The 24242-nt window shown below is 35.4% G+C and overlaps 1 protein-coding gene across 2 annotated transcripts; it reads left to right on the top strand.

Moving 5' to 3' along the window:
• The first annotated feature begins 1293 nt into the window (after positions 1-1293).
• sgpl1 (sphingosine-1-phosphate lyase 1) lies at positions 1294-24242 on the top strand. Of its 2 annotated transcripts, none has more exons than XM_059359088.1 (14): positions 1294-1424; positions 7341-7506; positions 10029-10096; positions 12411-12558; positions 12671-12750; positions 13684-13812; positions 13904-13992; positions 15972-16080; positions 16173-16271; positions 16364-16510; positions 17710-17948; positions 18268-18414; positions 18506-18626; positions 22020-24242. In XM_059359088.1, the coding sequence occupies exons 1-14, from the start codon at positions 1413-1415 to the stop codon at positions 22161-22163; spliced, it is 1698 nt and encodes a 565-aa protein (XP_059215071.1). In that variant the 5' UTR covers positions 1294-1412; the 3' UTR covers positions 22164-24242. The 2 variants fall into 2 exon arrangements, with proteins under 2 accessions (XP_059215071.1, XP_059215072.1); XM_059359089.1 differs by lacking the exon at positions 1294-1424 and adding an exon at positions 4814-5675.

The following is a 24242-nucleotide window of genomic DNA, read 5'->3' as shown; positions in this document are numbered from 1 at the left end:
AATAGATACAAATAAAAAATGTAATGGATTAAGGCCAGAAGCTCAGTATTTCTAAAATCCTGGTTGTGTTTTAAAGTCATGGAAAAAATGATTAGACGACCCTTGTTTTCTTCAATTTCTTGTTTATTTTAATGCCTTGTTCCAATAAAGGTACATTTGTTTGGACAAATATAACAAAAATAGCTCATAAGAGCTTAATTTAAAAGCTGATATCTAGCCATTTTCCATGGTTTTCTTGTTAATTATTTTGGTTATTATCAAGAAACCCATGGAACATGTCTAGATATCAGCTCTTAATGACTTAATGCAGTTCATACAGTTAGAGAAAATAAAATACACTCTCAGGGGATCTAGGGATAAATTCTTTTCTGTTTGGGATCCAGTGCTGACATACTTGAGTAAATTTAAGGTTGTGCCCACTTAAAGCCACTTAGCAGCCCTCTAGCATTTGCATTTACACTTGTGACATTCATCCATGTGAACTGTAGTGCGTAGTACACGACATCAGCAATGGTGAGCCTAGGTTTTTTTTTTTGTATTGTTTTCCCTTACTATAAGTATAAGTATTATTGTTAATGCAATGCATACAGTGTCCTTCATGTTTTGTTTTGGTTTTGTTTCTTGTTTCTTTTTTTTTTCTTTTTTTTTGTGTTTTTTTTTTTTTTGGGGGGGGGGGGGGGGTAATTCATACAAAAACAAAAAGTTATGTGAGCATTGGTCCAAGTTTTCTTTTGTGAATGTTGTATTTTTGTACATGTTCTGTACTATCAGCGCTCAATAAAAATAAATGTTAAAAAAACACCCCAATATCTATGTTGTTATTTATTTTTTCCATACTTTTCTTGATAATGATTTTGGTTATTATCAAGAAAACCACGGAAAATATCTAGATATCAGCTCTTAAATTAAACACTTATGAGCTATTTTTGTTCTTATCATTATATATGCCCAAAAAAATCCTTTAGTTGTACCAGGCATTTAAAGGAACAAGAAATTGAAGAGAACAATGGTCTATTCTATCATTTTTTCCAAGACTGTATGTGTTATTATTGCTATTGAATACACTGGGTGTTGGGGTTTACTACGAGCACTAGAACGCAGCATCAGCTCTTGCCTAAACCCTTTAGTTGTGGGCCTCAAAATGTGCAACGCTGCAGTTTCTTGAACAGTAGATCTACAAATCATACGCGGTCACGCGCACCAGCTGACTGACCTGGTCAGAGCTTTGTCAGATCTGCGCATGTCCGCATCAGGCGCAGCTTTAACAGCCTGCTGGTTACTTCCTGAATCAGGGTTAGCTTGCTGCTGTGTTTGATAGTAGCATGTAGATGAGAGCTGGAGACTCAAAGCAGCCTGCTGGAGGTGACTTTCCTGAGTAGCAGACAAAAAAACAGCACTTTCTCCTCGACAACATGGATTACTGGGTAGGTGTCGCTTCACTTTAGTCTGTTTTTATCTGAGTGCAGACAGTGTGGGACACAGGACGGTGAGCGGTGCAGCTACAAGGCGCTTTGAGAGGCGAAGACTTGTTTATCTACAGAGACGACTTGTTTTGCTCTCAGTGATGCTCCAAGTCCACAAACAAGCGTGTGTGACTGTGACCTTTTATAACAAAGCCTTATGTTACAGAACTGGTGTTGTAGAAACGCTAAATTAACCCTATAAAGCCAAGTGTATCATATTTGATACTCAAGTTTTTGAGACCTCTACATCATCAGTGTGATATTTTTTTCCTGAAAAACCTGACGTGTTGAAAAAAACAACAACCGAGCAACAAATTGCACAAAAATACAAGATATAGCAAAATGTATATGCAGGTTCCACTGGTGAATCAGTCATTGCTGCGTGAAAACTTAATTTAAGCAGATGTATGATGATGTGTTATATGGAAAAAAATATTTTGCATGTTTAAGGAAAAAGTTTAAAAGAAAGTAAAGCCTTAAAAGGTTAAAAATGTTGGGTTTTATATGTTTTTGTTAGTTCAAGAAAAACAAACTGTGAGCAACAAATTGCACAAAAAGAACTGATGTATCAAATATGATACAAATTAGAATCATATATCCCTATTGTTTTTGGATTTTTAACCCTATAAAGCCAAGTGTATCATATTTGATACACAAGTTGTTGAGACCTCTACATCAACAGTCTGATATTTTTTTTTTCTGAAAAACCTGATGTATACATGTGTTGGAGATTTAAAAAAACAACAACTGAGCAACAAATTGCACAAAAATACCAGATGTAGCAAAAATGATACAGGTTCATTGCTGGGTGAAAACTTAATATCAGCAGATAAATTTTTTTTTTCTTGCATATTTGAATTAAATGTTAAAAGGAAAGTCTGAATAGGATAAAAATGTTCGGTTTTATGTTTTTGTTAGTTCAAGATAAACAAACTGTGAGCAAAAAATTGTACAAAAACACCTGATGTATCAAATATGATACAAATTAGAATTCATATATGCAAATTTATTTATTTATTTTGTCAGCAGGTTCAATAAATACTCAAGTTTTTAAAAAATATAATTTTCTGGCAATTATTTCATGGTTCAGGCTTTATAGGGTTAAGCAGATGTATGATGTGTTATATGGAAAAAAATATTTTGCATGTTTAAGGAAAAAGTTTAAAAGAAAGTAAAGCCTTAAAAGGTTAAAAATGTTGGGTTTTATGTTTTTGTTAGTTCAAGAAAAACGAACTGTGAGCAACAAATTGCACAAAAAGAACTGATGTATCAAATATGATACAAATTAGAATCATATATCCCTATTGTTTTTGGATTTTTAAAAAAATTATCTGTCAGCAGGTTCAATAAACACTCAAGTTTAAAAAAAAAAAAAAATCTGGCAATTATTTAATGGTTCAGGCTTTATAGGGTTAACATACTTTGGTTCCTGCAATAGGACACTTTGCATAAAAACAGCCCCAGTGTGTTTTCAAACAGCTACAATATAAGTAGACACACGTGCTGCATTCACATGACTTCATGTTTTTTGCTTCTGTTATGTCAAAATCTGGTTTATTTTTTCCTAATGTGCCTGGTAGTGGGGTTTATACAGCTCCTTTCCATTGTTTATTGTATCAGCCACTGTTTAAAATTAGAGATCCTGTTCAACTTAAATCTGCAGGAAGCTTAAACAAAGCATTAGTTTCAGTGCTGCCACCAGAGAGCTGTTAAGATTTGTGTGATTTTTCCTTAAAGGAGCAGATAACTTTTTTTTGTTGATATTATCTCAGACAGACAGAAGAGTCAGCACTAGGGGGCATCTCGTCTGACACACATCTGCTGTCAGTGCAAGATTAACCTCAAAAACTGACTGTCAGAGTCTTGACTCATCCAGATCAATGCAAGGCAGAGAAAGAAGAAGTCAGAAAGCATATTTTTTCCGTCCAAAGTTCACTTCATGTCACGATAGCCCCGAGGCTTTGTATCTGGATCCTCTTTGACTCAAAGCTGATCTGATGTTCTTACTCAGAGTCTGTTTTCCCTTGATGTATCCAGGAGCAGCCACCTCACACCCAGTACATTTCCATGAGAACATGACCTCCCCTCCGAGACAACAAAAGCTCTCCTTACAGAATAGTCAAATGTTGTATGAAGGGGGAGCAAAGGCATGGGCGTCCACTGCTCAACAATGACTCGGACAATACTGGTACAAGTGTCTTTGTGTGAGCTCTGGATATGTTTTCCTCAGGCAGAGAAGTGTTGGATAACAGCGATGACTTGCCTTTTGCACTGATGTGAGATAACACGCTTTAATCTTTTCTTTATGACAGATGCGTGACAGTGATCACTGATGAGCTTTTCACCTTTACATACATTTATAATCAGGAAAACCTCGAGTCGAGCCTCCCAGTCAACATGCTTGTTTTCCGTTGCTTCCCATACGCCTCTATGCAGCTGATCTGGCCAAACCTGTATAAGAACATGTTATCCAAGCAGGTAACAGGCAGGTATGACAGCCATAGTGTGGGCAGTGGGGGCGGACTCCTGTGTTTCACTGACAGCTCTCCATTTAAGCTTCATTCATTAAAAACAACTTGATATTGTCATTAGGAAACTCTTTATGTAGTTATTTTCACTCAGGGAGGATGCTCTGAATTACATGGAATAACAGAGTTCCAGTGGGTGCTGGGAGTCCTTGAAAACACTTGAATTTAACCTATTGACGCCTAAAACTTCCTGTAAAACCTCTGGGCAATTTTAAAATAAGCCCCTAAAACCTGAAGTTTTTCTGGAAATTCAACAGAAGTGTCTACGCTTCTACTAAATAATAGATTTTTCAGCCTCTGTAGCAGATAGAAATTAAATTCAAAAAGTATTTGAGAGCTTATACAAATACTACAAAACGACGTATCCGCTTTCCAGGCTTCAATGGGTTAAATGTGGTGGTTTTAAGGTTGAAATAAGTTATTGGATTTTTAATAAAGTGCTTGAAAGTGCTTGAAATTTAGGTTAAATACAGTCATGGAAAAAAATTATTAGACCATTGTTTTCTTGAATTAATTGTTCATTTTAATGCCTGGTGCAACTAAAGGTACATTTGTTTGGACAATCGTAATGATAACAACAAAAATAGCTCATAAGAGTTTAATTTAAGAGCTGATATCTAGACATTTTCCATGGTTTGTGATAACGATTTTGGTTATTATCCCATGGAAAATGGCTAGAAATCAGCTCTTCAATTAAACTCTTATGAGCTATTTTTGTTGTCATCATTATGATTGTCCAAACAAATGTACTTTTAGTTGCACCAGGCATTAAAATGAACAAGAAATTGAAGAAAACAAGGGTGGTCTCGTTCCAAACAGGTGACAATATAAACATTAAACTTTGCTGTGCTTTCCTTAACTTGTTCTGTGAAATGCTGTCATAAAACATAATTTTGATTGTTACAGTTACATCTAATTTCATGTGTTCAAGAAGTGAAATAATCAGTATACCGTATATAAATATTTACCACAGCTGTACTGTAAAGCTTCAAAAAACGAGATCTTAATGGATAAAACACCTTGAAAATGCTTCAAAGGTGCTTGAATTTGACTTTGGAGGTTTAGGAGCTCTGATGAACTGTTTCAGTTGCACAACGGAAACTCATTGTACTTTTATGGGATGTTGATATCAGGCGGTGCAGACAGGGATTACTTAATTTTGAACCTTAAGCTTTTCTCCATCTGATTGTGGCTGATGTTAAGAAACAAGGGTCCTTGTTATCACACTGCCTGTTCTTGTGTCATAAAAACAACAGACATGGAGAGATAATGGAAAGATAATTTTGCTGATCTTATGAAATAACATTCGGTTAGATATTGCTTTTTTAGGCTCAGTTTGGTCATTTTCAGGCTGCATTTTTACACTCAAATAGACATTTGACCCAATACACACTTTTTCAGGCTTCAAACTCAATGCACAAAATATGATTTTTAGTTCCGTCTATGTTGAGACGGACTTCCTGTCGTGTGTGATCATGACTTATTGCAAAACATCCCCTCAGCTGGCTGGCTGGATGTGTTGTTGCCGGTTTGGGAGCTGGGAGGAGTCTGTTGATAAGTCGTCTAGGCAGCTGAGAGCGTTCTCTCACTCTCACCTGGAGAACCCAGAGAACACTTGTTCTCCTGCTGACAGTGTTAGTGTGAGGGGAAACTGAACTCTGTAGGCCTGAACATGTCTTCTGATGTAAGTACTTATGTTTGTGAGCTGTGATATTGGGCTAAAATACAAGTTATGCTGAATACTAGCCAGGATTAATACAGTTAAATTATACTTGGATCTTCAACATTTTTAAAGTTGTCTTTTTATGAGGTTTCTTTGAAAAATGTGTTTCCTGCCTTTACAAGTTACAAAGGTACTCTTTGTTTAAAAACTATTTTTTTCAGTTTCAAGGGGTTGGTCTGTTTCCAAATTCAAGGCTCAACACTGAATTTGAACAATTGAACAATTCTAGCTGACTATAACTTGGACTGTATTTTAACAGCATGCAGGAGAGCTGCAGCGATTAGTTAATAATCAATGTGTCAAATAACAGAAAAATAATTGAGTGACTTGACTTTAGTCTGAAATGGAGAACCTGAAATGGATAGAAATACATTTAAAAAAATATTTTTTTACATTTTATAGACCAAATGAATACGTAACATGAGACAATAATTGGCAGATTGATTGAGAATAAGAACTACTTGGTAATAATAATTAAAAATATATATATATTTTTTTTACATTTTGTAGACCAAACGATTCAATTACTTGAGAAACTAATTGGTAGATTAATTGATAATAAAAAAGAATTGCCCTACTTGACATTTCCAGACTGATTTGGGGTTTAATTTAAAGTATTTTAGCAGAAAATATGAGGCATTATTACTGTGATTTAATGTCAATATAACAGTTAGGACAATTACAGAAAATATCATAATTAAAGTCATTTTTGGTCAATATTAAGATCAGAGTTGTTTAAAATGATGTCTCTTGACTTTGGAAACATCATGCATTTAATGAACTTTAAAAAAAAAAAAAGTAAAAACCAAAAATAGCTCTAGAGGAAAGAGGAACATCAGATCAAGAACATCATTGTGAAAGTAAAGTGGCACTATAATCAATCTTGATTGTGCTGTTATCAATCAGTGGAGGCCAAATTCGTTAAACAAAATGATGTCAGCCATGGATACATTAGAACATGTGAAATGCAGGTTCACAAATCATGCATCTTGTCTCAGGAAATCTAAAAAAAAAAGTAATTGAAATTAATTAAATCAGCCTTAATTTGAAATCAAACGGCCATGATGGTGTCAAATCATGAAAACAGCAGAGAAGAAAAAGACAGATGTATCTGCAGCAAGGTTATTATAGTTAACGAAAACTAACGCAATAACGAAAACTAGAATTGAAAAAATATTTTCGTTAACTGAAATAAAAATAAAAACTAGAGTTTTTTAAAAAACGATAACTAACTGAAACTGTATTTCGTGGTTACAAAACTAACTAAAATTATAGTGAAAATGTAAATAAAGGAAATAAAGGCAAAATGACCTCTTTGAATCTGGCACCCAACACATAGCCCATTACAAAAAACTAAAACTAACACTAAAACTAATAAAAACTAAACTAAAACTAAGCATTTTCCAAAAAAATAAAAACTAATTAAAACTAGCAAACTCACTCTAAAAACTAATTAAAACTAACTGAATTTGAAAACAAAAATTCACAACGAAATTAAAACTAAAACTAATGAAAAATCCAAAACTATTATAACCTTGATCTGCAGTGATGTGCGATTCTCGTGTTCTTTTTTTTTTTAAAGCTGCCGTAACATATCCTAATGCATGTGTGTGTCTCTGTGTCCAGAGTGCCTTGGAGGTGTACAAGGAGATAATCCTGCTGTACCTGGAGGAGGGCCGGCGGCAGGTTAACTCGCGCTGTGGGGACCTGGAGCCGTGGCAGATCATCGGAGCCACAGTCATCACCACACTGGGAGTGGTTTGGCTTAAAGGCTTCCTCTTCCAGCAAGAAAGTAAGCTTTCACACGTGAGCCATGGCTTCAAAGCAGGGGTGTTAAATCAGACGTGATAACACATGAAACTGTACAGGCCATGGTCACAGAAAGAGCCTTTTGAGTCGGTGCATATATATTCGTCCAGTTTAACCCTTTATCAGGCAAATAACTATATTTGGTAACTTCGGGTAATATTTCGAGAAAAAAGTTGCAAATTTACTAGATTAAAGTGGCAAAACTACAAGAAAAAAAGTCGCAGATTTAAGACATTTAAAGTGGCAAATCTGTGCGAAAAAAGTCGCAGATTTACGAGAAAAAAGTGGGAAAAAAGCAACTTTTTTCTCCCAGATTCACCACTTTAACCCTTAATAGGACACTCATTGAAATACTTGCAAATTCCAAATTTTAACGCTAGAGAATATTGGAGGATATTACAGACTGTCAGAATGTGTAAAAAAAAAACATACGGAAATAATATGTTGAGAAAAAAGTTTACGAGATTAAAGTGGCAAATCTACAAGAAAAAAATGCGTATTTATGAGATTTAAAGTGGTGAATCTGCGAGAAAAAAAGTAGCTTTTTTCACACTTTTTTCTCATAAATCTGCGACTTTTTTCGCACAGATTTGCCACTTTAAATCTCTTAAATCTGCGCCTTTTTTTTTCTTATAGATTTGCCACTTTAATCTAGTCAGTTTGCAACTTTTTTCTCGACATATTACCTGAAGTTACCAAATATAGTTATTTGCCTGATAAAGGGTTAACAGTATGAGAGTTTGACTGCAGTGCTGTAATCTGCAGTCATCTGTTAACTGTTACATCAGGTTTGCTGCTTATCTACATTGTGTTTCAAAATGTGGTCTGAGCAGTTAACTGAGTAGGATTTTGATGACATTTCTAGATAAAAGTGTTCCTTAGGCAACTTTCAAAACTTCTATTTAGGTTTTTGAATGAAGTACTTCATGATGTCATCACCCTAAAATGAAAGAAAAAAAACCCCTTGAACAAAATCCTTCCTCATTGATTGACTCCCTTTGTGTGGACAAGACAAAGAGCTACACATTTCAGATTGAAAAAGAATATTTCACTAGATAAAAACATGTTGTGGATTTTGAAAGTCATTAAATTTAAATCTGTTTCACTACATTTTGACTTTTGGACACAAGATATGCCAACGATCACCACCACTGGTACCTAATTCTTCAAATAGTATAATTTTCGGGCCTAATATCTTTATTTGCAACTGTGCAGAAACACTGGATTTTAACAGAAAAAATAGACATGCATAAAACAATAGCTTTGCAGCATTCAAATGTGGATTTAGTCAAGTCAAGTTGTTAATCCGTCAGTAGAGTATTTGCAAAACAAAAAGTTTCAGCCCAAGGTGTTAACACAACATACCCCAAATGCAACATAGAGGAAAAATACACAAAGATGAAGTAAAAGAATAAAAGATTAAAATGAGATGGATAATCTCTTATCTCCCAATGTGGGAAGTTTTGGCAGCCAACACTATGAGCAGTGTAACAGTAATGCAGTAAAACTGAATTTATGAGACAATTGAGAATTTGAATTTCAACATTATAAATGAAGCCTTGAGGCTTTAAACTTTTTTTGCTACAGCCCTGGTTTCCCTGTTTATTCTGCAGTTAGTGTCTTCTAATCAGTGTTGGAAAGTAACTAAGTACATTTACTCAAGTTCTGTGTTTAAGTTCAATTTTGCGGAACTTGTACTTTACTTGAGTATTTCCATTTTATGTAAATTTATACTTCTACTTCACTACATTATGAGGCAAATATTGCACCTTTTACTCCACTACATTTAGCTGACAAGTTTAGTTACTTTTCAAGTCGAAATTTAACATAAAAGCCATGATAAAGTTAAAAGTGATTAGATATTTTAAACCTCATAATAGTAGGTCTATAGTACATAGTTAAAATAAGTCCTATGTATACAACATCAAAACAATGCTTACATAAATGCACCATTACAAATAATTAAATAACATATTTAGAATATATAAAACAATCTGAGTGGGTCCATTCTGCATAACGATACTTTTCTACTTTTACTTCAGTAAGTTTTGAATGCAGGACTTTTACTTGTAGTGGAGTAATTTTACAGTGTGGTATTAGTACTTTTACTGAAGTAAGGGGTCTGAATAGTTTTTCCACCACTGCTTCTAATACAGTACCTGTTTCTCTCGTACGTGTGGCCGACAAAATACCTTCAATCAACAGGACTTTCTAGATCTGCTATCAATCAATCAGTGGTTAAATTCCTCAGCAACAAGGTCAGCTCCACCCGTCTGCCTTCAGCTCTGAGAGAGTGAAAGTCAGAAGTCAGAGAAGGAAACTTGCACGTCTTCAGTGCTTTCAGGCTTTTCAGAAAGAAACCCTTTGTGAATATGCTTCAGATTTCCCTCGACCACGTCTTGTCTTGTCGCGTGATTATAGCTCACAGTCAGCTGTTTAATGTTTGGGGTTGAACATGTGCCAGCCTCTCACCACAGCTGCTGCCTTGTGTCTTGTGTCTAATAGGTCTCCCATCCCGGATCAAGAAGCTGTGCTTTCGACTCATCAGAAAAATCCCCTTTGTTGGCGCAACAGTGAGTATCAGTGGTAATGTGTTCCTTCTTTTCCCAGCAGATGTGCACTGACTCTGGCGTCTCAGACTCCATGAGTCACTCTTGGATGACTGGGTACAGCCAGCAGGGGGGGGAGGAGGAGGGGGGTCAGACCTTTAGCACACTTACCATCATGCACTGGTGATAACATTCGGTTACTTCTGGTCATTATGTCACCAGCAGAGAGCTCAGTGTGAGGCTTTATCAATATTTTACATAAAGTGCTGATAGTACAGTGGACATGTCACGTTCAGTCTGAAACACTGTTGCTTCACTCATGTTAGGGACTTACTTAACCCTTTAAAGCCAAGTGTATCATATCTGATACACAAGTTTTTGAGACCTCTACATTATTAGTGTGATATTATTCATTTTTTCCTGAAAACCCTGGTGTACACTCCCCTAATAATAATAATAATAATAATAATAATAATAATAATACATTTAATTTATAGGCGCCTTTCATGTCACCCAAGGTCACCTTACAAAGTCTAAAATCTTAAACATCTTTAAAAACAAGACAACATGCTAAAAACAACACAACATGCTAAAAACAAGACAAAGCCTAACTGCAGTAACTCCACAAAGTGTGAAACTGAGAAAACTGCTTTAACCCTCTAGAGTCCATGAAAGCACCGGCACATTACTTCTTCATGACGTGAAGACATAAAAATGAAGCAATCCCTCTAAAGTTCTGGCTTGAAACTCCATGCCTGATTTTTTTTTTTTTTTTGATTATATTCGGCCAAGTAAAACTTGAGATAATGTCAAATATATTTAGTATGAAAATATAGAACTAGACATTATCCTCATTGTACCTGTTATATGTAATACTTGCATCCTGTATTCATATTTGCAACATTTAAAATTCTGTGTATTGAAATATAATTTTCAAGATCAGATTTTATGTTTTCCTTTGTTGCTTTTGGGTTCAACATTTTTATCAAGTCAGTCAAAGTTAAACATTAATTATCAGGACATAAAGGTGAGGTAACGCTGAAAAAACTGATACCAACATGACATGGTAAAGATTTTTTAACAGATTTTTTAAAGGACATAATAGTCCAAGAATTCAGAGGGTTAAAGTTTGTTTTAATGTTTTTTTAACTACCCAAATGTGTTATAGGTAGGTAAGTGATATGACACTTATTTCTACATGTGTTGATGACGTCATTTTTATGCAAAAAAATCATGACTATTTATTTGACCTTTGACCCAAAAAATGTAGTTACTACACACCTTTACACTGTAAAAGGTTCTAATAGTAATGCAAAAAAAAAGAGAAAAATATTGCAGTACAACTACAATGTTACTGTATTCTTTCAGCTTTCATATTTTGTTTTCAGTGAATAAACATTTCCAAATTGATTTTGTAATAAGTACATTTTAAAAGTGTTTAACAGCCCTATTCAAAGATTTGTGTATTTTGGACTTAATATTGTAAAGTAATATTATATTTTAGTCTTAATATAATTTAACTCACTTTTTTACTTAATCACTATCTAGATAATCATTTCCCTTTCAAATAAACTTATAATTTCTACCATTCTTGTCTTCACTATTGAACACAATGATTAAATACAAGGCTACACTGTCTCACAGTCAAAGTGAACTTACTTCAGTCTGCTTTGGTTTTGAGTTGGATTTTGTAGTTACTGCAATTTTTATACCTTTATTTCTCAGAAATAAAGCAAATTTGAAATCTAAAACTTTGTCACAAGATAAAACAGACAGCAAGGAGTTCATTTTTAGTTTTAACTCAATTTCAACTAAAAATGTAGTTACTGCAGTTAGGCTTTGTAGGGCAGTGTACATGTGTTGAAGAAAAAAAAAACTGAGCAACAAATTGCACAAAAATACCAGATGTAGCAAAAATAATATGCATGTTCCCATGGTGGATCTGAAAACTTTATATCAGCAGATGTATGATGTTGTGTTATATGGAAAAAAATGATTTTGCATGTTTGAAGAAAATGTTAAAAGGAAAGTCGAAGTCTTAATAGGTTAAAAATGTTGGGTTTTATATGTTTTTGATAGTTCAAGAAAAACAAACTGTGAGCAACAAATTGCACAAAAAGACCTGATGTATCAAATATGATACAAATCAGAATTCATACATGCCTATTGATATTGGGTGTTTTAAAATGTATTTGTCAGCAGGTTCAAAAAACACTCCAGTTTTAAAAAATTAGAATTTTCTGTCAATTATTGCATGGTTCAGGCTTTATAGGGTTAAATGTTTTTCCTGCATGCACAGACAGTCGTAAAGTAACTCTGTCCTCTCTCTTTATGACAGATCCAGAGCCAGCTCAACAAGGCTTTGGATGACATGTCTGCTAGTCTGTGCACTCTGAAGGAGGGGATGAGCTACACTAAACAGCTGCCCTCTAAAGGCCTCTCTCAGAGCCAAGTGCTGGACAAAATCAGAGAGTACGAGACTCTGAGTAAGTCATCACTCATTCCTGAGCTCCATTATCTGCACAGCTGACTTCCTGAGGAGTAGTTCTAGTCTTCAGACCCTCTTTTTTTTTAAACTTATGTCTTCTTTTGTTGCAGATGAGGTGCAGTGGGAGAAAGGATGTGTTTCGGGTGCAGTGTACTGGGGTGATGAATCACTGACCAACCTCTTAGTGAAGGTATGAATCTTCTCCAGACTTTCTTTTTTATTTTATTTAACTTTTTTATTGATGTTTATGCCAGACAAATACAAACAAATACATGTTACCTTGTTACAGTTACATGGATAAGAAAAACATCTTATGAGCATTTATCAATATCTGCCCAGTCTTTTTTTTTCTTTCTTTTTTTTTTAAACAAACAACCAAAAAAGAAGAAATGCAGTCCAGCAACAATGTAAAAACAAGCCAGATCTACAACACAAAGCATAGATCCACAGAACAGTGGCGGTTCTAGACCAATTTTACTGTGGGGGCCAAGGAGGGGCCAGTGTTTAATCAGAGGGGCACATTAGCACATGAAAAAATGGCAAAGATGATATTTAAGCATTCAAAATCTTTGAATGTCTTGAAAAAGACACAAAATGACCAAAAAAGACACAAAATGAGAAGACAGAATAACCCAAAAAAACCCGCAGAAGACATAAAAATGACACAAAATGACCAAAAAAGACACAAAATGACTTGCAAAGACATGTAAAGACATGAAAAGGATTCAAAAATGGACAAAATAGACTATAAGACTCCATAGAGTTAAACTATTATACAATGTATACATTCTGGGTTCCTTTTGTGTACAATAAGATATTGTTTGAACAAAAAAAAGGTTAGAATTTATCCATTGTTCATTTTTATAAATTGATCATTTTATTATTAATTTGACACAGGGGCCACAGCAGGGGCCAAAGGCTTCTTCACGGGGGCAGTGGCCCCTGGAGGCCCCTGTGTAGAACCGCCACTGCCACAGAACAAAACAAGACAAAAGAAAACACCCCAGGAAGTCTACATACTAGACTTTCAAAGCACAAATAGTCAAGGTTGAACTTGGTTGTTAGCTACAGTAAGCAGGCCTTTTGTTTCTTTCTTCTATCTAAACTTGTCTTTTGCTCCTAGGTCTATGGAGATTTTGCCTGGAGCAACCCTCTCCACCCGGACATCTTTCCTGGCGTCAGAAAGATGGAGGCAGAGGTTGTCAGAATGGCTTGCACACTTTTTCATGGTGGACCGAACTCCTGCGGCACAGTGAGTCAGCATAAACAAATGCTCAGAGGTTGTATGAGATAAGGATGGATGGACACAAAGCATTTCAACACAACTCTGCCTTCTTGTCCAGGTGACTTCAGGAGGAACTGAGAGCATCCTGATGGCCTGCAAGGCGTACAGAGACATGGCGTATGAGCGTGGTGTCAAATACCCTGAAATGTAAGAGCACCTTTAATAGTTCCAATCCAATCCACTTTATTTATATAGCACAATTTTTTTTTTTTTCCCACAATATTTTTTTTAATTTTCAGTTTATAACACTTTGACATACAGCTTTTACATTCATGGATCGTCATTCAACTTCCATATTTTCAAATAGCTGCATTTACGTAGACAGAAAAATAAAAACAAACAAAACATAACACTTCGAACAGGTATGCTCCTCCTGTTAAAGAAAATGGTAATCAATATACAATTGAGTATCGTTAGTAATTGGTGTGAATTAAAACACATATATAGAAAAGCAATATGAATCTGACAAGACCGATATAGCACAACTTTAGCAAACACAAGGTTTCCAAAGTGCTGCACAAACAATAAATACGTAACACAATACAAAGAGATGTAGTAAACAATAGAACAGTAAGGTGCAATAAGATAAAATAAATTAAAAATGGGATATAAATAAAATAAAATAAAATAAAATGTAAAATGTACTGCCGGCACAAAATAAAATATGCATGAATACAATAAAAACAAAAAAATCATAAAATCAGCACTCTACGTGGTGTTAAAAGCTGTTATTAATGATTTTGTCTTCTTCAGGTCTTCTTCTTTGCTAGTTCCTTTAACTTCCTTTTCATTATTTTAATATTTTTCATTTTTGCTTTTTTCAAAATTGAACATTTACAGCAAAATATCCCATAAAGAAGTGCATCACTAATGTATCAAATGTGCCACAATGCATTTGTCCTTTTTGAATGATCCCGGTAAGAGTTGAGATCATTCATGGGCAGTTTTGAATTTTTATATTTAAGGATGATAAAAATTTATTTATACAAACATGTTCAGAGGTGTCTTTTCATATAAGTTTCTCTAGTCGTATAAAATTATCCATTTCTGTACTTCACAGTCCAACTGGTACACGGTCCTCTGACTTTTATTTTAGTGCGACACGTTTTTGGTGATAATTAATATTATATAATTTATAATATAATAATAATAATATATGCCCTGACTGCAGTTTAAACTGTTGAAGTTACCCAGAAGAAACATTTTAGCGTCCACTATGAAGCTAGTCCCATTGATTTGTGATATGATGTTTATGGAAGCCTATTTCTGCCCATGTGATTTAAAAAAAAAAAAAAAAAAAAAAGATCCTGTAAATCATGTTAATGAGACATTTTCTAAAAAAGAATGAGCATCTTTAGTATCTCTAAATAGTTTCTCAAATGACTGACTTAGTGTTGCAAAATAATAACTAGCTATCTTAAAATAATGACTTGGTATATTTTCAGAAAGTTTCTTGTGTTTTTGTGTAAAGTCATTATTTTGAGAAAAGTAAGTCATTACTGTAGAAAGTTTCTCATTATGTTGTCCTTTTTTCACTGTGTGTTTAAATGTTATTTTACTGGAGGAAATCGGCTCCATAGATGTGACTAACGAATTAACTAGTCATTTTGCCCTCCATTTCCTCCATTTTTCACACCAAAATAATACTATTTCTCACCCTGGACAACATTTAATACCATGATATAAGATAAGATATGACTTTATTTATCCCGCGGTGGGGAATTTTAGTTGTCACAGCAGCTCAAGATACAGACACATAGAAGACAGAATAAAGAATAAAGAATTTAAAAAATAAAACATCTACATGCATTATATACATTTACATACATATTTTTTTGTGTTTGTTTGTTTTCCTGAGAGTACAGATATTGCACATTGGAGAAAATATATTTTAGCATGTTAATAAATAAATAAATCAATTAATAAATATATTTAAATATATAAGTGGTATATGACATATATAATAAAGAAAAAATACAGAAGGCCTAATATGGCACAACTCTACATAATTATGGTCATGCCAATATAGAAAATTCTAAACTAAATTTACAACAAGACATGGGACTATTTTGTTTTTCACAAGGGTTAAAGCTAACATTATTTTCGTGTTTTTCTTCTTCTTGCAGTCTTGCTCCTGTGAGCATCCACGCAGCTTTTGACAAAGCGGCGCATTACTTTGGGATGAAGCTTGTTCATGTTCCTCTCGACAAGAAAACCATGAAAGTAGACGTGAAGGTGAGAAAGCAGCCGACACAGGCAGCATGTGATAATTAAATGCTATTCTTAGACGTTAATTATTCTAATATTGTGTCTTCTTTCTCTTCAAGGCTATGAAGAGAGCCATCAACAAGAACACGGCCATGCTCGTATGCTCAGCTCCTCAGTTCCCTCATGGTATCATGGATCCCATTGAGGAAGTAGCCAAGGTTAGAAGTGAAACATTTTTCACCCTAAAAAAAGCCTCAGAAATGAAAACGGGGAAGTCAAATCTCTGAGACTTTCCCTCGGTGTGTTTCAGCTGGCTGTTCGCTACAAGCTACCGCTACATGTGGACGCCTGTCTGGGAGGATTCCTCATCGTCTTCATGGCCAAGGCTGGTTACACACTCGCCCCGTTCGACTTCAGGGTAAAAGGAGTCACCAGCATCTCTGCAGACACGCACAAGGTAAGGAGTGGTTGGGTTTTGCCTTCAAGTCAGCGCTTCTTTTAACCCTTTATCGGGCGAAGAACTACACTACCGGTCAAAAGTTTTAGAACACCCCAATTTTTCCAGTTTTTTATTGAAATTCAAGCAGTTCAAGTCAAATGAACAGCTTGAAAGGGTACAAAGGTAAGTGGTGAACTGCCAGAGGTAAATAAAAAAAGGTAAGCTTAACCAAAACTGAAAAATAATGTACATTTCAGAATTATACAAGTAGGCCTTTTTCAGGGAACAAGAAATGGGTTAACAACTTAACTCTATGGAGTCTTGGGCTATTTTATCCATTTTTTAATTCTTTTCATGTCTTTGTAAGTCATTTTGTGTCTTTTTGTGTCTTTTTTTGGTCATTTTGTGTATTTTTTAAGTCATTTTGTGTCTTTTGGTGTCTTTTTTTGTCATTTTGTGTCTTTTTTTAGTCCTTTAGTCCAACATAAAATGTGATTTTGAATCTTTTTTTTACTTTCAAAACACTATCATGCTTAATAAAGATTTTTAAATGTTGCAAATGTGCATTAATTTCAGAGTACACTGAGACATTAAACTGCATCATTTTCAATTAAATTCTGGAAAAGTTGGTGTGTTCTAAAACTTTTGACCAGTAGTGTATATTTGGTAACTTCAGTGGACATCAAACTGGGTCCCCATGTCTCTCTGTTTGGTCGTAGAACCACATGATCAGACTACGTCACAGACAGTGACACCATGACATCTGATCAATCAGTATGATAATAATATAATAATACTAACTTAATTGATCTTGACCTCCAATGTAAAAATGAAAAATCAAGCAAGAAACAGAGGTAATATTTCGAGAAAAAAGTTGCAAATTTACAAGATTAAAGTGGCAAATCTGCCACAGAGTCACAGATTTACAAGAAAAAGTGGGGGAAAAAAGCAACTTTTTTTCTTGCAGATTCACCACTTTAATCAAATTTTATAAGGGGACTCCAGGTCACTGTGAAATTCTTGCCGGCCTTATATAACTTGCATTGCCAATGTGATTTTTTTTCTCAAACTAAATAATCAGCTGTGGGTGTGTGTGTGTATTTTCAGTAAAGCAATAGTAGCAATAGGAATTTAAACAGCAATGTTTAATCTTTACTGGCTCCAGGCCATACTTTTATAGCTATTCTTATACTGTGTGTCACTGCATTCCTCTACAGTACGGTTACGCCCCCAAAGGCTCCTCTGTGATCCTCTACAGCGATAAAAAATACCGTCACTATCAGTACTTCGTAGCGCCAGACTGGCAGGGGGGAATCTACGCCTCGCCCTCTATCGCAGGCTCCAGGCCCGGAGGGATCATCGCCGCCTGCTGGGCCACCATGATGCACATGGGAGAGAACGGATACATAGATGCAACCAAGAAGATCGTCAGCACGGCACGCAAAATCAAAGCAGAGTAAGATGCTTATTGACGTGTTAGAAACAACACCAGAGTTCCTCAAGTGTGATTTCATACATCATTTAAATTATTTCAATTCAATTCAATTCAATTGGCTTTATTGGCATGACGTAACAATGTATATATTTCCAAAGAAAGCATCAGAAAAAAAAAGATAACAAGATAAGGAAAGCAATATTTACAATAAATTATTATAATTCTGTTATTAATTTTAAAAGAAAAGAAAAACTAATAACAATAAAAGAAAGCAATGAAAAATGACTAAATGACCACATTCAACATTTTTACATCATTTTGTTGTTTTTTCTATTGACAGAGTCTCTAAGATTAAAGGTGTGTTTGTGTTCGGGGACCCAGAGGTGTCAGTTGTGGCAATAGGATCAGATGTTTTTGATATTTTCCGTCTGTCAAACGCACTGACGTCAAAGGGCTGGAACCTGAACACGCTGCAGTACCCATCCAGGTACATATTAGAAAAAACACAACACAACAAAAATGTAAAATTCCTATGAATAGTCAGAAGTTTTACAACTGTATGACGTTCTCTTTTACAGCATTCACATTTGTTGCACAGTTCTGCACACACAGTCGGGAGTCGCCGAACACTTTGTTCGTGATGTCAGAGAGCAGGTGGCCATCATCATGAAGAACCCCAAAGAGAAAACCACAGGAATGGTGAGCTAGCTCTGCTTACACACACATTCACCTCGCATGTACACACTGACTATAGAGTATTGTTGTTTAAGAACTACATTTATACAAGTAGTTTCTAATATAGTCGGTATGTGTGCATTTTTATATCAAGTATGAGTTTTTTCATCTCAAACAACAAGTAAATACACTGTAGCAGTCCACTAAACAAGTATACAGAATAAGTTAATTTTTAAGTAGAGAGTAGAGAAACCAGCAAACACTGTGTTGTCCATTTAAAGCAGTCGATGGCGTTTAAATGACAGTTGATATCAGTTCTCAGAACCGATATTTAACCGTTTTCCTTTGAAGATCCACATTTGCAGTAACACGTACCCGGATACTTGTTACTGTAAAATTACAGCAAAATCACTGCAAAATGACTAGCAAATGCTAAGCTAACAATCAACACTTACTTGGTTTGGAAGGTGCATTTTTTTTAGATTAGATTAGATTAGATTTTATTTGTCATTGCACAGAAATACAACGAAATTCAATGCACTCAGGTACTGGACTCATAAAAATAAAATAAAAAAATAAATAATAAAAAAAGCATAATAAATAGTAAATAACAAGATACATTCTTATCATCTCATCTCAATAAATAGTAAATAGAAAAGATACATTCTCATTCTCTCAGCACTTAGTATATTCATGTCATTCATTCACTGTACCATCAATTTAGTGCCATTGTGTGCATTAAAACAATACTGTAATTATATAAATATATACATACATATACATTTGTAATTCATGTTTACTTATGTTTACTGTAATATGAATTGGGATGCTAATTTTGTATTTATCAGAAAAAAATGCCATTTCCTTTGAATGTCTTTTTAAAAACAAAAAACAAATGCTGAACAAGACATTTTAGGCAACCAAAAAGTTACAATTAACTTTGATGAACTGAAAGGGTTAAATACTTCTCGGACAGCACCCAAAGGCAGGGGTTGCCCCCCTGCTGGCCGCTAGAAAGAATGCCGCTTCAAGGCATTTCCACAGTAGCTTCACTTTTCAGACCCGCAGGCTACGTCCACTTCTTTTATACAGTCCACGGTTGAATTGTATTCAACATTTGCTGCTATTATTAAGCCAGGTGTGAGACAATTTCTTTGTACTGAGACACGACAAAGTATGTGAAATATGTTTTCCAGTCTCTGTTGTTCACCACGCTGTTGGTACACGTGGCATTTTGTTTTTCTGCTGCCCAAGTTGATGACTCAAGATGGCACAAAGCTGCATGGGCTGGTTAATGCGTCAGTTTAAATGGAGTGGGAACTCCACCCAACAGGCTCAAACCTGCTCTGTGCCAGTCAGGTTGGTTCAGACGTCACCTTCAGTTGAATAACAAAAATGAAAAGAAAGGCCATAAGTTGAGCAGTTATAGCATTTGTGTGAAGAAAATGACTTAAATCATGATACGATATTGTTGCGATTTTAAGCATTTTGTGATATGCTAAGTATTGCGATACAATATATTGCGATTTTACTGTTTAACTGCATTTTGTGTCCACAAAATTAAATTAATTATTAATTAATTAAATTAATTAAACTAAAGATTCTCAGTCTGTTCATCTCACTTCAGTCTTTTTATTTCTCCACAATGAGAGTAAAACCCACAGACTGACCAACAAAGTATTCAGTTGAACTGAACTGATATCAAACATGTATGGACGACAACAACTGTAGCATTTTCTCAAACTTTTCTCAACGTTAAGCTTCACTGCTCTGAATTTCTTTTTTTCAAATGAAACATAAAAAAAGCCTAACTTTGGACAGGATATCCTGACACATATAATGGTACCTAACGATTCCTTAGATCTTCTAGTTTCCTATGATACCAGTATCTCCAGTATATTCATAAAAATGAGCCCGCTGCAGCCTCAGGAAGAAAACAAAAACAGTAAAATACTGACGGCCATCGCAACGCTAAATATCAATACTTGTCGGCCATGAATAGATATAATAATGCTACGCAAAATATTTTTTCCCCCAGCTCTAATATTTCATATTTGCAGCCCTCAAAGCATTATGGGAGGTGCAGTTTCGAACCTTAGAGTGTGATTAAACTAAATAGAAGTAAGACAAAGTATAATAACAGCAGCTGGATTTTTGTCTGATGCTGCAGTGTCAGACTTTAAAAAAAAATCCTGTTCTTACTTCATCTACAGCAGGCATGTCCAAACTATTCCATAAAGGGCCTTGTGGCTGCAGGTTTTCCTTCCAACCAAGCAGAAGCACAACGTGCACGAGTCATTTAATCAACTGATCTCAGTGTTCAGTCAAATCAGGTGTGTTCTTAAGCAACAATCTGCAGCAGCATGACCCTTTTATGGAAAAGTTTGGACATGCCTGATCTACAGTATACTGTACATTCACAGCTCAGACAAAATCTGTTCTCTGGTGGTTGGTAAAAGACATGCTGGAAGATGTAAGATAACACTAAAGGAAGCAGGAAGTTGTGGCAGGTTTCTAAAAAACAATGAAGCACCAAATATTTCCTGAAATGTTCTTGAAACCACATACTGCTGATATAATCCATTGGTGTAAAAGGGGTTTTTTATGTCCTGGGATGTGTTGGATCCCTCCTCTGTCTCTCTCCCTGAGGTTTCTTCTTCTTTTTCCTCTGCTAAAAGGGTTTTTTGAGGGGTTTTTCCCCGGCCGATGTGAGAATCTAAGGCAGTGGTGTCAAACTCAAATACACAATGGGCCAAAATTTAAAACTTGAATAAAATCGCGGGCCAACATTGAACAAATAAACCTTTTAATATATACCAAACATGTTTTGCTTTAACATTAAATATGGAACCAGCAACGCTTATAAACATACAATATATAACTAAATAGTGCAGACATGCAAAATCAAATTTCAAATAAAAAACACATCAATGTCATTCATTTACAATAATAATATAATAATTTGGTATTGCCTCGCGGGCCAAATAAAATTACACTGCGGGCCAAATTTGGCCCGCGGGCCAGAGTTTGACACCCCTGATCTAAGGACAGAGGGTGTCGTACCATGTACCAAATTTGTGATTTTGGGCTGTATAAATAAAATGTATATGGTTCGATTTGAATTGATATGCTGTGCTATATTTTGTTGATAAATAACAGATTGTACATTTCAACATTTTAAATTTACTTGGGTTGTAACAGGGTAATAAGGCGTAATAAGCTATGCTTCAGCCTACGCCTTTTCGGTCCAAATGTCTATTATCAATTTTCTCTCTCTGTTTACATGTTGTTTACTTTGATCAATTTTTTTTTTTTTCTGGTTTGTTTTGATGACATGTATTGACCGAAATAAACAGATACGAAACGAAACGAAACGATATGCTTCTAAAACTCCTTTGTGTCTTCCTGCTGTTTCAGGGAGCGATCTACGGCATGGCCCAGTCCATCCCAGACAGATCCATGGTGACGGAGATCTCCCGAGGTTTCCTGGACTGTCTCTACAGCACTGAGGTGGCCAAGTCGAACACCAACCACATGAACGGCAACGGCAAAGCCCACTGAAGCAGGACTGGGCCCCTCCTGGCCCCGACCCCGACCCCACCGCACGCAGGGAAACACGCTCACCTCCTCCCAGAGCTCTGAGCTAGTTGCTCAACGGTTGCCTTATCTTGCATTACCTACACCATACGGAAAACATCTGCAAAGATCTTTAAAAAGCACAAGCCATCGTCATTTTAATCAGCCCAGAGGGGAAAATCGATTGCGCCTCTTTGGCACGGAGAGAAAAAAATGACTGGTTCCAAACGAGTTTTAGTCTTTTCATTTGATTTTATTAATGTAGTGAAAGTGTGTTTGTGAATGTGTGTGTGTTATTTTATTCGTTTAAAAAGTTCATTTCAAATTTAGCTTGTGTTTGACGCATATGTCTGTCATAATCTCTACTGATTTACATCTCAAAACCATTCCAGTTTTTTTTTTTTTTTTACTGCCGGAACATTTCAGCTTGTTGCCATCACTGCTTCACTCTGTGATGACTCAGCAAAAAACACAGACCACTGAAAGCTTGTTAGGAACGCTGTGCCGCCCTCTAGCATGAATCCTGATGTACTGCTTTAGGCTGGCTCTACATGTGGAGGCCCGTCGAAGGTGAAAGTTACCATCATTATCATCATGCAGTAGTGGTTCTCTGGAAAAACAGCGTTTTAATGTAAAAGCACTGCAATGCCCTGACAAGAACATATCAGGTTAATATGTAAATCACTTGAAACAATTCTGATGTTATGGTAGAAGTTTGTCTGTGAGCATGAACATGCATGTCTTTGTTTGTTAGCACTTAGTATGAGGACATTCTTTTTGTTTTAGGTCTGCATTCGTAGTCCATCTACAGTGGTTGGATTTGTAGACAGGGAGAATAATTTGCATAGTGGGAGCTTTTAATGTCACCAGTATCCAATAAAATTTAAATGAGGGAGAACTTGTAACCAGGCCATGAATATTTTAAAAGTGGAATCCGAAGCTTATTGGCTACTTTGGTTATGTTTTTCAAAGTTGGAATATGATTTCCACACAGTAACTGGCTTGTAAAGTAAAGCAATGTAATTTAACATCTTTTAATAACAGACTGCACTGAAGGTGGTTTACCTGGTTTACTGTTTATTCTCTAGAAACTCAATGTTTCCTCTGTAGTCTGCGTGTACCACTTTGTTTTAATCATTTGTCTCCTAATTCAATCTACCTCAGTTTTGACTCAATGCAAATATCATTTACTCATCCAGTGAAACATGTTCTAACAGGGCATTTATGACATCATAAACTTCATAATGTTAGGGCTTTTAACAAACCATAATAAAGTGTTCTTAGAAAAATATATATACTGATAATGAAAGGAAACAGATCCACTGTGATGGAGGTGTTTTTGATCCACAGACTGACAGATTTGATACTTTCATGTTGGGAGAAACCTACTCTCTGCCCTGTCTGAGTGTGGATATCCATTCAGCAGGATATGTTCACATTTACTAACAGGCATTCTGTAACACCAAAACAACCTTCTCGTCTTGTTTTTTTTTTTCTTTCTGTTATGTGCTGTCGATCTAATATTGCTTGTTGAAATTGTGTATTTCCATGAAATGATTTCCATGTTTGTGCAATACATAACTTTTCCATTTATGAAGTGAAACAAAGGGGGAATGCTCTACTATAAATGTTTAAGAGATTAGAAAGAAGTGTAATGACAGCCTCGTTAGTGTAATTTAACCATTTGTGTGACCACTGGGTGTTCTTTAATCACTTAATTTGTGAGTCTTCTTTGTGAGCGTTTGTATTTTCAGCAGTTGTGTTTTTACAAACTGAGCAGTTTTAAAGAGATTAGACATGAATGTATTTAGGTTCTTACATATGCGGGGGTTTACAGAGGATACTACATCCCCACTAACAACTGTAGCTCATACCATCATCATATGTACATCCATCCATCCCTCCATACTCCAATACTGTGCCCAGTAACGGCATGGAAACGCCATGCCCGTGCAAAAAAAAAAAGACTTTTTCAATAATGATTCTTCCTGTTTTGCTTGGAGAAATATCTTCAAAAAAATGTGACAATTGAATGGCCTTTTGAATAAAAACTTTTAATGCAAA

The sequence above is a fragment of the Centropristis striata genome, chromosome 20, assembly GCF_030273125.1.
Source record: "Centropristis striata isolate RG_2023a ecotype Rhode Island chromosome 20, C.striata_1.0, whole genome shotgun sequence".
In the NCBI taxonomy this organism is placed as follows: domain Eukaryota; kingdom Metazoa; phylum Chordata; class Actinopteri; order Perciformes; family Serranidae; genus Centropristis; species Centropristis striata.
This window is presented reverse-complemented; position numbering and strand designations above follow the sequence as displayed.